General features: G+C 43.3%; 1 protein-coding gene across 2 annotated transcripts in view; it reads right to left on the bottom strand.

Moving 5' to 3' along the window:
* Positions 1 to 17,586, bottom strand: part of SMOC1 (SPARC related modular calcium binding 1) — a 314,710-nt gene that overhangs the window by 6,770 nt on the left and 290,354 nt on the right. For both annotated transcript variants that reach the window (XM_006865589.1, XM_006865590.1), the window contains exons 10-11: positions 16,788 to 16,893; positions 2,360 to 2,604 (exon numbers count right to left, since the gene is read on the bottom strand). In XM_006865589.1, the coding sequence (XP_006865651.1) occupies positions 2,360 to 2,604; positions 16,788 to 16,893 (351 nt within the window). The remainder of the gene's footprint in view (positions 1 to 2,359; positions 2,605 to 16,787; positions 16,894 to 17,586) is intronic.

Here is a 17,586-nt window from a genome sequence, read left to right as displayed (position 1 = left end):
TACTTATTCAACCTGTATGCTGAGCAAATAATCTGAGAAGCTGGGTTATATGAAGAAAAACATGGCATCAGGGTTGGAAGAAGACTCATTAACAACCTGCAATATGCACATGATACAACCTTGCTTGCTGAAAGTTAAGAAGACTTAAAACATTTATTGATGAAGATCAAAGAACACAGCCTTTGGTATGGATTACATTTCAATGTCAAGAAAACAAAAATCCTCACCACTGGACCAATAAACAACATTCTTATCGATGGAGAAAAGATTGAAGTTGTCAAGGACTTCATTCTTCTTGGATCAACTATCAACACTCACGGAAGCAGCAGTGAAGAAATCAAATGGCTTATTGCATTAGGCAAATCTGCACAAGACCTTTTTAAAGCGTTGAAGAGCAAAGGTGTCAGCTGGAGGACTAAGGTGCACCTGACCCAAACCATGGTATTTTCAATAACCTCATATGCATGCAAAAGCTGGACAGTGAATAAGGAAGACCGTAGAAGAATTGATGTTTTTGAGTTATGATGTTGGAGGAGAATATTGAAAGTGCCATGAGATGCCTAAAGAACCAATAGATCCATTTTGGAAGAAGTGCAGCCACAGAGCTCCTTGGAGGTCAAGATGGCCAAACTTCGTCTCATACTTTGGACATATCATCAGGAGGGACCAGTCATTGGAGAAGGATATCATGCTTGGAAAGTGGAAGGTCAGAGAAAAAGAGGAAGACCCCCAACAAGATGGATTGGCCAAGTGGCAGCATTGATGGACTCAAGCATGACAACAGTAGTGAAGTTGACCCAGGACCGGGCAGTGTTTCATTCTGATGTGCATAAGGTTGCTATGGGTTAGTACTGACTCGGTGGCACCTAACAACAGCAACAATCCTATCATTGCTCTGGTTGAATCCCTAAACACTTTCCACTGCCCTTAGAAAGTCTAAACTTTTCCACACAAAATAAAAGGTCTTCTAATTTCATCTTGTCTCTTGCTTCCTCCTCTCTTCCTCCTCTATAAATGCATTCAGTCATATTTACATCTCTCAAGTTCTTCTAAAAATTTATTTCTTCACATCTAGATCTACACATCTCATTTGCCTCAACTTAGAGCCCTCTTTTTTCCTCTCATCTCTCTGCTTGGCCAACTCGAAGTATTGACACAATTTTTCTATAAATGACTAGATAGCAAATAGTTTAGACTTTGTAAGGCATATACAGTCTCTGTTGCAGATTCTTCTTCTTTTAATTTAAAAAATGCAAAAACTGTACTTAGTTCATAGGCTATACAAAAACAGTCCAATTACTGGATTGGGTCCTTGGGCTATAGTTTGCTGGTCTCTGGTTTAGACATCAGTTCCTTCACAAAGCTTTCCAAGACCACCTGCTTCCTTAGCTGATTTAAGAGTTTCTACAGGTGGTTTGTAGGATAAGCACTGGTCTGTTAACTACAAAGTCAGCTATTCAAACCCACCAGCCCCTCCTTGGAAACCCTATACAAGGCCACTATGAGTTGGAACCAACTGGAGAGCGTGGTGGCTCCATAAGATAAGCTCTAGACTGCAAACCACAAGTTCCGTGGTTTAAGCCCACCAGACACTTCACAAGAGACAGATGAGGCTGATTGTTTCTGAAAAGATAAACTATTAAGGGTCACTATGAGTCGGAACCAACTCAATGACAATTAATAACAACAAGTTGTCTACAATACTCTGTATTTGTTCTACTGTTGCAGAAATTTTTAGGAAGTCACCAAACTCCATGTTCTCTCTTCCTGGGCTCCTAGCCTTCTTTACTATTGGGTGTGGTCTAGTGACCAAAGCCCAAGAAAGGAAATATAAGAGGTAAGGTGCATCACTTCCAAGACTGACCCAGGAAACTTCCCCACATGCAATTTCCCATGCTTTACTCCTTCTGGCTGACTGAGAAAATGAAGATATTCCCTAAGGCAGCTTTGGAAGCTACATGATAAAGATGTCAGAGTTACTGTCAGCCTGGATCCCAGCCTAACTGTCCTTCCTCTCCACACACATACCACAACCTAGAACCATACATAGCTATAATATAGACAAGACTGAAAAAAAGGTCCACTGTGCTGAGTCATTGTGTATGTGAGTCAGTTTGTTACAGCATACTGTCCTATTCTAATGCATCCTAATAACACTTATCACAGTGAATGTAATTACTTGTTTAACAGTAGACTGTATGGATAGGGACCTTACCAATCAATTCCACCTAGCATCAGACATCTAGCATAAAGTGTTGTACACCTCCAGGAAATAGTTGAAGAAATGAGAACCTAGAATTTAATTTATTAGGGGAGCCTGTGCCTGGATGGGGTCAGGAGTACAGGAGAGAGTACTTACCTTCCTTGCTAACACCCAGGCAGCCCTTCAGCTCAGGCAAAGAGATGACCTTGTCTTTGTTTAGGTCACAGTAGTCACTGAAACGTCTGGCACATTTCTTGGGCTTGGCTTTCTTTTTCACATAGCGCTTGAAGGGCTTCATCTCCCGCTTGTTGATGTCGTTGCTGTTGTTGCTGTCCAACTGGCTGAAGTACCAGTGCACCACACGCTCCTCCAGCGTGTGGCTGGGGTCTGGTTCAGTGAACCTGGGTCACAGACAGACACCCCACCCCAAAGAACACTGCTTAGGATATTGCAGGTAGTATCAGCCCGCCACAACTCTCCCCCAAAATAGTTAGATAGCAAGGCCTCCTGGACCTGTGACAGCAGAATCAAACCACTCTCTCCAACCTGAGTTTTGTTGTTGCTGTTGTTAAGTGTCACCAACTCGGTTCCAACTTATATATATCATTTCCAAGGAGTAGCTGGTGGGTTTGAACCACTGACTTTATGGTTAGCAGTCTAATGCTGATCCTACAGTGCCACACCAAGAGTCCAGAGCTTTAAGACTGTATCAATGCATTCACCGAGATGGATTGGCAAAGTGGCAGCATCAATGGGCTCAAGTATGGCAACAATTGTAAGGTTGGCCCAGGATCAGGCAGTGTTTCGTTCTGTTGTGCACAGGGTCACTATGAGTTGGTGCCAACTCAATGGCACCTAACAACAACAACAATGCATCTCTTGAGAGTCTGGAAGTGGGTGGTCCTTTATTACATGAAACTGCCTCACCCTCAACCATAGCCAGGGATATTTGTACAAGATGGGTGCTTAAGCTATATTGTTGTTGTTGTTGCTAAGTGCCATCAAGTTGGTTCTGACTTATAGCCATCATGTATAGGGTTTCCAAGGAGTGGCTGTGAGTTTGAACCACCAACCTTGTGGTTCAAACTGACCTGGTGGTCCAGCACTTTATCCCACAGGGCCACATCACAATATATTGTTGTTGTTAATTGCCATTGAGTTGGCTCCGACTCACAGGGATCCTGTATAGGATTTGCAAGGAGCAGCTGATAAGTTTGAACCACCACCTTTGCAGTTCAAATCAACCTTGAGGTCGAGTGCTTATCCTATGGTGCTACACTAGAACTCCACAGAGTATTGTAGGAAAACATATAGAAGCCCTTTCCCATATCCACTACACATAGTGCCATTCCAGGTCCTGGAAGGGCTCCCAAAGTAGGAGGAGTTAGTCTCTGACCTCAAGATGTTCACTGTCTCCATGTAAAAACCGGCAGTTACAACTAAATATAAACTATTAAGTGACCACAGTCGATCACTGTTGGATACCAAATGTAGTAGAAATTGAGAGATCATTGGGATGGGAAAGAGCAGATGTTCAAAAAATAGCAAGTCCGAGACCTATAAGGTGAGTCAGGAGGGCTGGGGTGATTCTGCTAAGAACCATTGGACTCAAGTACCCAGGAAAACTTCTCAGTGAGCTGCATAGCAGTGACTGTGTTTACCACAACTACGTGTATGTGGTGACTGGAAAATTCCAAGATCAATGTTCACATGTGTACACATGGCCTGACTACCCATTATATTGACTTATTTATGCCCCACCTTGTCCCCAAAGGGGAATAACTAATGTTAAAAACTTAAAAGCCAGTGATGGCTCTATTCCAGAGGGTTGACTAGGGCCTCAACCAGAAGGAGTCTCATGAACCCAGAACTCCAGGGTTTAGCATTCAGTGAATGTGGTTGAGGTACTTGAGTTGAAGTTCCCAGGCAAGTTTCCCTTGGGAAGGGGAACTGGTTGAGATTGGGAGTTCCATACATTCAAATGACAAGTCTGCAGGGCACTGAGATATAGTATATATGTGGACTACCACAGACAGAAGCAGGAGTTGGGAAAAGGAAGGGTTAAATACAACAAAGGGGCCCCTGACCAGGAGTTCAGGGCCTATCAGCATATTCCGAAGCCTTAGCTTGGCACTTGCCAATGTCACCCTCTTTTTTCTGATGTTTGCTGAGTGCTGAGTTAGCTAGCAGAGAAGCTACCAACTCTGACACTACCCCCTGTGAAGGAGCCAGCAGACTCCTCTTTTTCATCCCAGAAATCCCAGCAACCTCAAAGTTTAGGGAGAAGACATCCCAATTATGTGGATTTCAGCCTCAGGCATGTCCCCGTTTCCACGCTGAACTGATTCCAAGGGGGGTGTAATTAATTTATGGATCTGCCAATAGGACCCCATCCTTATAGGTTTAACCCAGGAAGGACCTGGGGGAAGGCATGAGGGAGGAACTGTAGGGTCTACTTTCTATCTCTGGCATTTTGGGAATCTGTTTCATCTGGCATGGAGATAGGGTTTAGAGCTCTCTGAAATAGGCATGGCATTTTCCAATACGGAGCTCAATTTTTCTCTACATGGTATTTCGTGTTTTTAATCTTTCTCCTGGTAGAAAACCTGGTGGTGCTGTGGGTTAGGCAGTGGGCTGTTAACCACAAGGTTGGCAGTTCAAACCTACCAGCTACTCCTCAGGAGAAAATGAGGCTATCTGCTTTTGTAAAGATTTAATCTCAGAAAACCTAGGAAGCAGCTTTACTCTGTTCTCTGTATGACCACTGTGAGTTGGAATTGATGGCAGTGGGTTTGGGGGAGTTGTTAGGTTTTTCTTATAGTCCTTGGGTGGTGCAAATATTTGACACACCTGGCTGCTAACCAAGAGTTTGGAGGTTTGTGTCCATCTAGAGACACCTTGGAAGAAAGGCCTGGTCGCCTACCTCCAAAATTCAGCCACTAAAAATGTTACAGAGCATAGTCCTATTCATGAGGTCACTACCAGCTGGAGTCAACTCAATGGCAACTGGTTTTAGAAGTTTCTTTTACCTGCAGCTCATACTCTCACAGCCTGTCCTGCAGTAAATACCAGATGGGCAGGAAGATAGCTGCTCCATCAGAACGTTGGCTGTGCAGTCAGAGAGTGGCCAGCCCCTACCTGGAGCACCCTACCTGCCTTTGCCTTCCCCTCAATGTGGGGAGGTTGCCCAGTGTGGAGGAAGAATAAAGAGAGTCCTGAGGAAGGCCTTTCCCATTGTGCTCACCAGATCATTTGTAAGGCAGAAGGCTGGGGATGTAGCCTGCCCTCTCTGCACTCCCTGCTAGGGGGCCACAAGAGCTCAAGGCACAAGAAAGCAGCTCTTCCTTTCACCTTTAGGCTTAGCATAGAGTAATGTCTACCTAGAGCCTGGAATAATAAAGCCTCAGTTGGTGGGAGGGAAGCGATGAGGTCATCCCACCCAGACGCCCTGCCAGGGGATGCTCATTCCGTTCAACACATGTTCCTGCTGCTGTCTGTCCAGCTTTCAGCAGCTCCATGCTAGAGCCCTACCCACCTTCCTCTGGGCTATTTCACAGCAAGAAGCAGTTCTTCTCTCTACTTTAAAACCCCTGAGAGTTTTCTTCATGCCAGAGACCTGTCATCATTTGGCTCCTTCTCTCCTTTCCCTCCCTTTATTCCAACTGTCTCTGCCCTGTTGCCCTTGTGGGAGGACTATGTTGCTCCCTCCTCACTCTCATCAGGACCCTAGCATGAGGCAGCCACCATTTCTAGCTTCTAAGCTGCACACCTCCACCTCCTAATCTGACCCCTAGAATAAGTGGCCTATGTTGAGGTCTGGTGTGGTGCTGTAGGTTAATGCATTGGACTGCAAAGTTGGTTTGGACTGCAAGGTTGGCAGTTCAAGCTCACTGAAAACTCTATATAGGGTCGTTATGGGTTGGAACCTACTCGACAGCACTTAACAACATTGAGATGTTCACAGAACATCTCTGGGTCCTTTCCAAACAGTGCCTTTGGGTTCCCTATGGCACCTCCAAACTGACTGTCCTGGGGTCCAGCCAGGCACTGGAGCAAATGGAAACTGAGGGCCCTGCCTATCAATTCCCCCTCCCAGCCAGTGTAGTGCTTTCTTCTTCTGAACTACTGTGGCCTCAAGAAAACCCTTTTAAATAATAGAGCACTGGCTTCATAGGTGACCCTGGTCAAGACTAGGCTTCTGCTTTGGAATGAATACCTTTGGCAGCCTAAGCTCCAAGCATATTCAAAGCAAAACTTTCTTAGCTTTAGGGATCGTGAACCCTTCTGAGAATAAAGTTCTCTAGAGAAATCCACATGTATACAGAAATCTTCCTATTTTGGACTCAGGTAAAGAACTTCTACTCTAGAGGAAAGGAGACCCCAGAGATAATCCCAGAAAAATATTTAAGCATGAAGACAAGACAGCAACTGGGAGGAGTTTGTGGGTTAGTTTCTATATTCCCATCAGAACATAAAAAGAAAAAAGAAAGTTCCTAAAGATACCTGACTAAAAATTATGCAAATCAGGTATCTAGCTTGGCAGTAGCCTCAGGTCCTAGACCAAGGCTCAGACACAAGATCTGGTCAAGACTGGGATCTATTGGAAGCTCTAGTACAGTATTCTCAAACCAGACTAGCAGTGAGCATATACAAAGAAAACACAGGGATGCCTCTACTGGCTAAGGAGAAACTGATATTTTCCCAGAGACTGATGGATAGGAACAGGCAGGAAGGCCTCCCTAGAGTCAGCCAGAAATTTCTCAAGCAATCTTTGCTGGAGTGCTTCCTATCATAGTTAGACTCCCTGCCACTTACCTAACCTTCAGGCATGTTGCTGTTGTTAAGTGCCTTCGAGTCGGTTACGACCCATAGCAACCCTGTACAGGGTTTCCGAGGCATACCCATTAATATCTTCAGTTCTTGCAACTTCTTAGAAATATCCTGGAACAACATCTGCAATTTGCACCCCCAGTTGAAAACATACATTGGCATCAGACACCCACCTTTCTCTATCACAGGTACACATATACACCAAGATCACTGAGATGCAAAACTGCTCATGGGGCAAAGATTGGGGATCCAAAGTTAGAGAGTACCATGGTTCCTAAGATCACTATAACAGCATTCACTGGTCTACACTATGGACCTCCCTACAGGTGAAGCCCTGCTTCTACTAAAAGGACTCAGTGGAAACCAAACTCAAACTAAACCAGTTGCCATTAGGCAACAGACTCATGGCAACCTCACATGGATAGAGTAGAACTTCTCCATAGGTTTTGCTAGGCCGTGGCCTTTGGGAAGATTACCAGGCCTTTCTTCCAAGGTGGATTTGAATCACCAGCCTTTTGGTTATTAGTTAAGTGCTTAACCTCTTAGCTGCCCAGGGACCCTTAAAGATACACCCAAATGATACCAAATTTCAGATTTTGGAAGACTGTGGTTCCATACAATTCTGGTGTCTGCTCTACCTCTGGCTTTTCTTGGTTGCTGCCTTGGTGTCTCCTGCCTCTAGGGATGAGGAATCCCTAAGAATCAGGCCCCGTCTGGACTGGCCCCACTGAGGCTTCTCCAGATTCAGAGGTGACAGGTGCCACCCTTCTCTTCCAGCACTTTCATTTTGGCTTCTGCAACCTCAGCCCCACCAGACTTTGGCTACAATGCACAGCTGGAGAGCCATCCCTATTTACCACAAAGAAACCTGCTCTGGCCAAGATCTTGGACCCATTTCTGCTGTCCCAAGCACTTTAAGAGCAGAGGCAAGCTGGTCTGGATACACTAGTCAAGTCAAGCAGACCAACGGAGCCTGAGCTGGAGTTGGGTCCAGGCCCTACCAGCTGTGCGGCAGAGGCCCTATAGTTGGTGATGCAGGAAAACTATGAAGTGCCAAGCCAGTCATATTCCAGTTTCTTCATTGCAAAGCTATCAAGAGGCATCTACACTGGGCAGAAAGGATAAGGCCATAATTCCAATTGTCTGTCCTGAGAGGAGGTAGGGACCACATAAGGGACCATGGGGCTCACTCAGCCCATCCTATCCCCTTCCATCACAATGAAAGCAGGTCTCCGCTCCAAGCTGACTTCCTTGAAAGTATGATGGAGAGAGAAGAAGGTTCTTGCTGCTCTATAATGCTCTACTAGTTTCCTTGGGGACTTAAAAAACTGATTGATGCAAGCAGATACTATAGGAGGGCTGATCTTAGGGTGAGTGTTGCCTCCTGGTACCTGGATGAAAGGGGAAGCCTTGTCATTCATCATTGTTCATTGAGGATGACTGGCAACCTGCAAGCTCTGCAAGGCAGTCCTTGCATGGATCTATGCACAGATGTTGCCATGGGCACCCCTTTCTACTTCACTTACTTTTAGTTGGACAGCACTGCTTTTTGTCACTAAATCAAGCTTAGGAAACAGCTGCCATCTTGATTCGGATTCATGCCAACCCCATGTGTATGAGACTAGAATTGTGTTACATATGGTGAGCAAGGCTGTGATCTTTCAGAAGCCCTTTTTTCAGAGGTGCTGATGGGTGAATTTGAACTGTCAACTGTTTTGTTACTAGCCAAGTGCTTAGCTGCTTGAACCTCCCAGAGACTCCCAATCAGGTTATAAGGCCAGAAAAATGGAGTAGACACTTCCCTCTCTTCCATCCCCTACATCTAACAAATCTTCAAATCCTATTGATTTCACTGTTAACGACTCAGTAAAGCTTCACTTCCCCGGCATCTGTAGCTCATCACCTCTCACACTGACAATGCTGTATATAATCTTCCAACCTCCTGTTGTGTCCTCTACAATTGACTTCCTTACTGCCATCAGGATCATTCTTTAACAGGCCCACCCAATCACATGGCTCTGGTTGCCCCAGGCCAGATCTACCATGCTCTTTGATGTAACTCATGGGCCCTGGTCAGGTACCTCCCTATATAACTGGTTCTCTCTTTCACTTTATGTTTCTTTTCCATACCCAGCATGCTCCTAAACACGTTGTTGATTCATCTCATCTGTCTCTTTATTAAAATACCACCCTCTAGTAACAGAGTTCCTTAGTAGTAGGAACAGTTAACATGCTCAACTGCTAATTGAAAGGTTGGAGGCTCAAGGTCACCCTGAGGCACCTTGGAAGAAAAGTCTGGGAATGCACTTTAAAAAATTCAGTCACTGAAAACTATATGAAACAGTTCTACTCTGACATATATGGAGTCACCATGAGTTGGAGTCAACTCAACTGGGTTTTTACCAGTTACTCTAAGTGACACAATTTCCAAATGCAGTATAAACCTTCCATCAAAACCAAGCAGGGTCAAGCTAAAATGAGCTTAAAATTAAAAACACATTTTAGGAATGACTAAAAAAAAAAGAGTAGTTCTTTAAAAAAAAAAAAGTCCTTCCCTAAGGGTATACTGCAATAAAGACATTTATAAACACTTTTATTTTCTGTAAATACACAAAAATCCTTCAACCTTTGATTCAAGATCAAGACATCTCCCTGTCAGTGGGCAGATCAGTGTTCCTGAACCCCTGCCAGCCCCTCCCAAATGACCTAGAGATCAGTGAGCTGTGTCCTCTTCCTGCACTGTCAGAGGTTTTGAGGCCACATGGTGCTCCAGCGTTGTTGTTCAGCGAAAGCAGAAGGGTGGAGCTTGAAGTTTTTTCCCCTTAGAAAGAATGAATAAGCCCAGACCAGGCTCCCTTAGGACATCTCAGCTGGTAGTCTGAGCTAGCAACCTTGGGGAACTACTTGTGGGTGGGGGGTGCATTCAGACCAGGGATTTTAAACCTATGCCGTCTCTTTTTTCCTTCCCCCACTCATCTAATACACATAAATATATCATGCCTGTTTTTTGCATGAAACAATAGGGTTTTTCTTTCATGTTCTAAAAAAAATAGCATAAAAACCAGTTGCTATTGTATCAGTTCTGACTCATGGTGAACCCATGTGTGCTGGAGTAGGTCTGTTCTCCAAAGAGTCTGAAGTGGCTGATTATTCAATAATAGATTTGCAGGCTTTTTTTTTTTTTTTTTTGAGGGAACTCTGTGTGGACTTTCAGTTCGTACCAAGAAGTTTGCACCACTGGGAATAAATAGTATGAGGAAATGTAACACTGAACATGCCCTTTCAAAATCCATCTCTCCCTTCCTCTTGGAGACACCAATACTGAGTGTAGGGTCCCCTCAGACCCTATTTCCATCTTTCTTAGGTGACTTGGTGCTGTGCTTCTTTTGGAGAGAGCCCCCCACCTCTCATACCCAGGTCGAGCAGAAACAGTCATGGCCAGAAACCAACCTCAGAGCTCATAGGATGCTGAGAGCAAGTACTTCCAAGAGTGATACACATACTGCCACTGGGTCAACTTCGACTCAAAGTGATCGCCCCTGGGACAGAGTAAAATTCCAAGGCTGTGAATCTTTATGGGAGCAGATAGCTTCATCTTTCTCCCACAGAGCAGCTGGGGAGTTTGCATTGCTTTTCGATTAGCAGCCCAAAGTTTAACCCATTACACCACTAGGGATCTTTCCAAGGGTGACAACAACTTGAGAAAATCACTGTACTCACTTTTATGAGATGGAAAATTGGGTTTTTGAGACTGCTGCCTTCCTCAGTCTCAGTGTGCAGAACTATTGACAGCTATGTTTGGAATCCTGGTCCCCCACCCTGGATACGTGATCCTGCTGATTCCTACCAAAGTGGCCAGACTTGGGCCCTTCTAGGAAACTGGTGACCTGGACCTGTTATTGCAGGATACTGCTTGCTTTACAAATTCTGCTGCTATAAGGAACCTGAACAGGTCTCTCCCTGTGTCCTACAGTGCCATCCTGGTGTGGCGCTGTGGGTTAATGCGCTAAACTGCAAAATTGGCTTGAACCACAAGGTCAGTGGTTAAAGCTCACCAGCCACTCCTTGGAGTCAGAATTGCTTCAACGGCACTTAACTCTATTGGTCGAACTGATTCAATGGCACTTAACAACAACTATGCCATCCAGTTATGAAGTGAATTGTGTCTTGCAAAAAACTTTGTGTCTGAATCTTAATACCTACACCTGTGGAAGTAAGCCCCTTTGGGAATAGAGTGTTTTTTATTATGTCAATGAGGCCAGATCAGGGTAGGGTGTGCTCATAACTTGATCACTTCTGAGTTATAAAAGGAGAAGATCTGACATAGAAGAAGCACCAACTGGAGAAGAAAGTCATCATGTGAAGATCACCAAGGAACACTCAGGCTACCAATAGCAGGGATTTGACACTGCTAAAACCCTGATTTGGGCTTTGAGCCTCCTAAACAGAGAGAAAATAAATGTCTGTTATTTGAAGTTACCTACTTGCTATGCTTCTGTCACAATAGGACTAGGAAACCAAAGCTTTCCCTCTGGCTTCATAAGGGGAAATCTTACTTAGCAACACAGAGGCCCTTTGGAATCTGGCACCTATCTGCCTCTCCTAGTACCACTCCCACCTCCTCCTCCTCACCTCACCTCATCCATCCCCTCAGCCAGCCACACTGAACTATGTATGTGCACTTTCTTGGAATATTCTTTCCTTCCACCTTTCTCCCTTCTTTGGTTGTCAAAGTTCTACCTATTCCTCAAAACTTAGCTCAGATATCACCTCTTCCAGGAAACCTTCTCTAAATCCTCCATACATGTTAGATAACCCTCCTCGATTCCCACCTGGAGTGAACCTCAAGGTGTCCAGTTTGAGCCCACCAACAACTCTGCGGGAGAAAGATGAGGCTTTCTGCTCCTGCAAAGATTTAAACCCTCAGAAATGCTGTATAGGGTCGCTATGAGTTGGAACCGTGTCAACAGCACTTAACAACAACAAAATCCCACCTAGTTTGTAACTATTGTCTACAGGCTAGTTTGTAGTTAGGCTACCCTCTACTACCCCACCCCACCCCACCCCACCCCAACTAGGTTGCACTTTTTAAGAACAGAAATATGTCTATATCCACATTTATATATTCAGGATATTCATATATTCACTGGTTGTACAAAATAACCAGTCCTTAGCCCAGTGTTGAATATGTATGGTGAAAGAATGTGACCCTTCATCAAGGGAGAAGACCACAAGTGGAATGCAAGACCTTATCCAGAGAAGTAGCAAATCCAGAGATGGAGGCAGAGATGGTGACATGGAGAGAGAGGGTGCAGCTGAGGACTCTAGATTCATGGGAATAGAGTGAGTAAGAGATGGTGGCCAGGAGGCAGATTTGCAGAATGTGCCCTTTGGTGGTGTAAATTATTATATATGCCTGAGTGTTTGAAAGAAGAAAAAAAAGCTAAAGTGAATAGAGAGAAATCCTGTTAACTGATGGTACATGGAGGAGACTATAACCATTGTAATGAAACAAGGTATATGATTTGTTGAATGTAAAACTGATGATCTTCTCTGTAAACTTTCACTCAATCCACAATAAAATCCTTTAAAAAAAAAAAAGAATACAACCCTGTTGCACACTTTTCTTAATTTTAAACCATGTTCTATTGAAACAACTGCCTCTTGTTCCATGTACAGATTCCTCATGAGCACAATTAGTGTTCAGGAATACTCATACTTCACAATCAATGTTGTACATAGCTTGTCAATCGAAAGCCTTTGCATAGTCAATAAAGCACAGGTACACATCTATCTGGTATTCTCTGTTTTCAGCCAACATCATTGGACATCGGCCTCTTCTGAATCCAGCTTGAACCTCTGGAAATTCTCTGTCAATGTATGCTTGTAGCCATTTCTGTATTATTTTTAGTAAAACTTTACTCACATGGGATATCAAAGAGATTGTCCAATGATTTCTGCATTCTGTTGGGTCACCTCTCTTTGGAATGGGTACAAATACGGATCTCTTCCAATCAGTTGGCCACATAGTTGTCTTCCAAATTTCTTGGCATAGATGAGTGAGTGCCTCCAGTGCCGCCTCACTTTCTTGAAAGATTTCAATTTGCATTCCATCAATTCCTGGTGACTTGTTCTTTGCCAATTCCTTCAATGCACCTTGGATTTCTTCCTTCAGTATCATTAGCTTTTGATCATATGCTACCTATTGAAACAGTTGAACTTCAATCATTTCCTTTTGGTACAGTGATACTGTGTATTCCTTGTATCTTCTTTTGATGCTTTCTGCATCAGTCAATAATTTGCCCAGAGAAGCCTTCAATAACGAAAATCGAGGCTTGATTTTTCTTCTTCAGTTCCCCCCGCTTGAGAAATGCTGAGCATGTCCTTCCTTTTTGGTTTATTTCTCTGCTATTCATAAAGGTTTCAGTGACTAAATATTTGGAAATAGTTCATCTCTCCTTCCTAATCTGTCTTCATCTGGAAGCTCATCTGAAACCTGTCCACTGTGAGTGACCTGGTGGCATTTAAAATACCCATTGCATAGCTGCCAGAATCATAGCAACTCACAAGCCATCACAGTACAACAAACTAACAGACAAGTGGTGGCCAAATGAAGATTAAGATAAAAGACCACGGTCTTCAGTATAGATTGCATCTCAGTGAAAAGAAAACAAAAATCCTCACCACTGGACCAATAAACAACATTCTTATCAATGAAGAAAAAATTAAGTTGTCAAGGACTTCATTCTTCTTGGATCAACTATCAATACTTATGAAAGCAGTAGTCAAGAAATCAAATGAGGCAAATCTGCTGCACAAGACCTTTTTAAAGTGTTGAAGAGCAAAGATGTCAGCTTGAGGAGTATGGTGCACCTGACCTAAGCCATGATATTTTCAATAACCTCATACACATGTGAGAGCTGGACAGTGAGTAAGGAAGCATTGATGTCTTTGAGTTATGGTGTTGGAGGAGAATATTGAAAGTGCTACTAAAAGAACCAACAAATCTGTGTTGGATGAAGTGCAGCCAGAGTGCTCTTTGGAGGCCAGGATGGCCAAACTTGGTCTCTCATACTTTGGACATATTGTCAAGAGGGACCAGTCGCTGGAGAAGGATTATCATGTTTGTTAAGGTGGAGGGACAGAGAATGAGAGGAAGACCCCCAATGAAATGGATTGGCCAAGTGGCAGCATCGATGGACTCAAGTGTGGCAACAGTAGTAAGGTTGGCCCAGGATCGGGCAGTGTTTCGTTCTGCTGTGCATAAGGTCGCTATGAGTCAGTACCGACTAGATGACACCTAACAACCACAACAACTGTATTTTTAATATTCTTCTCCAGTGTTAAAACTCAAATTCATCAACTCTTCTATGGTCTTCCTTATTCATTATTCATTGTCCAACATTCATATGTGTATGAAGGTACTGAAAATACTATGGTTTGGGTTGGGCCTACCTTAGTCCTCAAATTGACATATTTGCTCTTGAACACTTTAAAGAGGTCTTATGTGGCAAATTTGCCTAAGACAATATGTCCTTTAATTTCTTGACTGCTGCTTCCATGAGTGTTGAAAGTGGATCCAACCAAAAGAAGTCTGTGACAACTTCAATCTCTTCTCCATTTACCAAGATGTAATTTATTGGTCAAATTGTGAGATTTTAGTTTTCTTTACATTGAGGTGCAACTCATACTGAAGGCTGTGGTTTTTGATCTTCAATGCTAAGTAATTTAAGTCCCCTTCACTTTCAGCAAGCAAGATTGTATCATCTACATATCACAGATTATTAATATTTTCCTCCAATCCTGATGCCATGTTCTTCTTCATATAATCCAGTTTCTCAGATTATTGGCTGCACTTCATCCAACACAGATTTGTTGGTTCTTTTAGTAGCACTTTCAATATTCTCCTCCAACACCATACAGATCAAATAAATATAATGAAAGAATACAACCCTGGTGTATGCTCTTTCTGATTTTAAACCATTCAGTGTCCCCTTGTTTTGTTCAAATGACGTCCTCTTGATCTAGGTACAGGTTCCTCATGAACAATTAAGTCTTCTGGAACACACATTTTCGGCAATATTGTCTATAGCTTGTCATGATCCACCCAACCACAATCACAAGCCTTTGCATAGTCATTAAAGTACAGACAAGCATCTTTCTGGTATCCTTTGCTTTCAGCCAAGATCCATCTGACATCAGCAATGCTATCCCTTGTTTACGTCCTCATCTGAATTTGGCTTGAGCCTCTGGCAGTTCCCTGTCAATGTACTGCTGCAGTCGTTTTTAAATTATCTTTAGCAAAATTTTGCTTGTATGCCATATTAATGATATTGTCCAGTGATTTCTGCATTCTGTTGGATCACTCCTTTTTAGAATGGGCACAAATATGGACCTTTTCCAGTCAGTTGGCCAGGTAGCTGTCTTTCAAATTATTGGCATAGATGAGTGAATGCTACAGTGCTGCATCAGTTTGTTCAAAGATTTCAATTTTTATTCCATCAATTTCAGAAGCCTTGTTCTTTGCCAATGCTCTCCATGCAGCTTCAATTTAATCCTTCAACATCACTGGCTCTTGATCATATGCTAATTTTTGAAATGGTTGAATATTGCATCCATTTTCTTTTGATAATTTCTGCATCATTCAATATTTTGTCTATTGAATCCTTCAATATTGCAAGTGTAGGACTGATTTTTTCTTCAGTTTCCTCAACTTGAAAAATACTGAGCATGTTCTTCCCTTTTGCTTTTCTAACTCCAGGTCTTTGCACATCTCATTTTAATACTTGAGTTTTTCTTCTCAAGCTGCCCTTTGAAATTTTCTGTTCAGCTCTTTAGCCTCCTCAAGTCTTCTATTTGCTTTAGCATCTCTACACTGGAGAACAAGTTTCAGAGTCTCTTTTGATGTGCATGTTGGTTTTATTTTCCTTTTCTTGTCATCTTAATTACCTAGTTAATCCTAACTTATGAGTATACATTTCAGATTCATGTCAGGACTGTCTCACTACTATATCAATTGCCTCAGCTATATTAACTATATTAGCTATATTAGTTCCTGAATGAAGTCAGACTTAGCTGTGGAAGTGTCAGATCACAGTGCCCTAAGCTCCTTGGCATTCTCAGGAGTCCAAAAGGCAGATGGCCCCTGCCTTCTCAGAAGGGAAGGAAATCACTAAGTACCTTGTATCTGCCCCCTTTGTCCCTGCCACCTAGAACATCCCTTCTTGACATTCAAGACTCTCGATCCAAGACATTCCCTTCTGAGATTAAAGAGCTGAAGTCATCACACACCCTAGACCTGCCTGTAAATCAAGAATCTAATAACTAGGGACACGTGGTTTTCAAAGAATAGGGAGGGGAGTATAGAGAGGCAGGAAGACATGTGGTAGAAGATAGGATAAGGCCATGGCTACATGGTCTCAGAAAAAGGACCAAGTTGCTACTCTTGCCTTGCCAAATCCCTCCCCATTCTCCCATCCACTTCCTTCAGCATCTGATAAGTAAAAAACCAGTTGTTGTTGACTGATTCATGATGACCCCATGTGTCTCTGAAGCTGTTCATCAGGTTTTTAATGGCAGGTTTTTTAAAAGTAGGTCATCAAGCCTTTCTTCTGAGGCTCTTCTGGGTGCACTCAAACCTCCAACTTTTCTGTTAGAAGCTGAGGGATTTGACCATTTGCACTACACAAGGACTCCCTGAAAAGTCAAGAGGCCCACATTCCCTACTGGGCTGGAGTACTGCTCACATTCTCACCTCCCACCTCCAATGGGTGCTGCTGAGTTAATGGCCTGTACCATGTCAGTAGTGAGAGCATCCAATAAGCTGGTGATAAACTCCATTTTCTTCCCTTCTGGGCAGCCTGAAAGATAAAGTGAGACAGGAACACAGATGCCACATAAATAAACCACTTCCTCAACTACCACTCTTTTCAAACCTCTCCAAGTCCTTTTTGTCCAGTCAAATTTACTTTGGGGTCTTGTTTACTGCTTGGATGATCTCACTAACCTTTATAGTTCCTCTGCCCTCAGTCCACAAGGGACCAATGGATAACATACGAGATGGACAATAAAACTTTCAGCATTCTTCCATTCCACAAACTTTTTAAATGTTTTATTGTGGATTATATGGTAGTTTACATGAGAGAACTTTAGTTTTACATTCATTCCATCGTATATCATCTCATTGCCATGGTTCCAATTCCCTCCATGCATCATCAACCAACCAAAGGGTATATCCTAGAAGCTTCCACCTGCACTCCTCCCCCTTCCCCCTCCCCTCAGTTTTCGGCCCACAGTCCCTTTCCCTCTCTGGGTCCAAAGTCCTTAGCCACTTCATTACTCCAGGTCATCGTCTCTGTCTCCATCTCAGGCATCTCTGTTTCTCTGGGTAGGGTCCTGCTCTCAGCTCTTCTCCGTTGATGGTCCCAGATACCTCTGCTCCTTGCCTGCAGAATTAATCACTCCCTTCCTTGTTCCAAAACGTCTACCTTTGCATTTCCAACCCTCATCATCCGTCCTGATAAGCATTATTCACTACAGTATTACGAGTTACC

The sequence above is a fragment of the Chrysochloris asiatica genome, unplaced genomic scaffold (assembly GCF_000296735.1).
Source record: "Chrysochloris asiatica unplaced genomic scaffold, ChrAsi1.0 scaffold00079, whole genome shotgun sequence".
NCBI classification, from domain to species: Eukaryota; Metazoa; Chordata; class Mammalia; order Afrosoricida; family Chrysochloridae; genus Chrysochloris; species Chrysochloris asiatica.
This window is presented reverse-complemented; position numbering and strand designations above follow the sequence as displayed.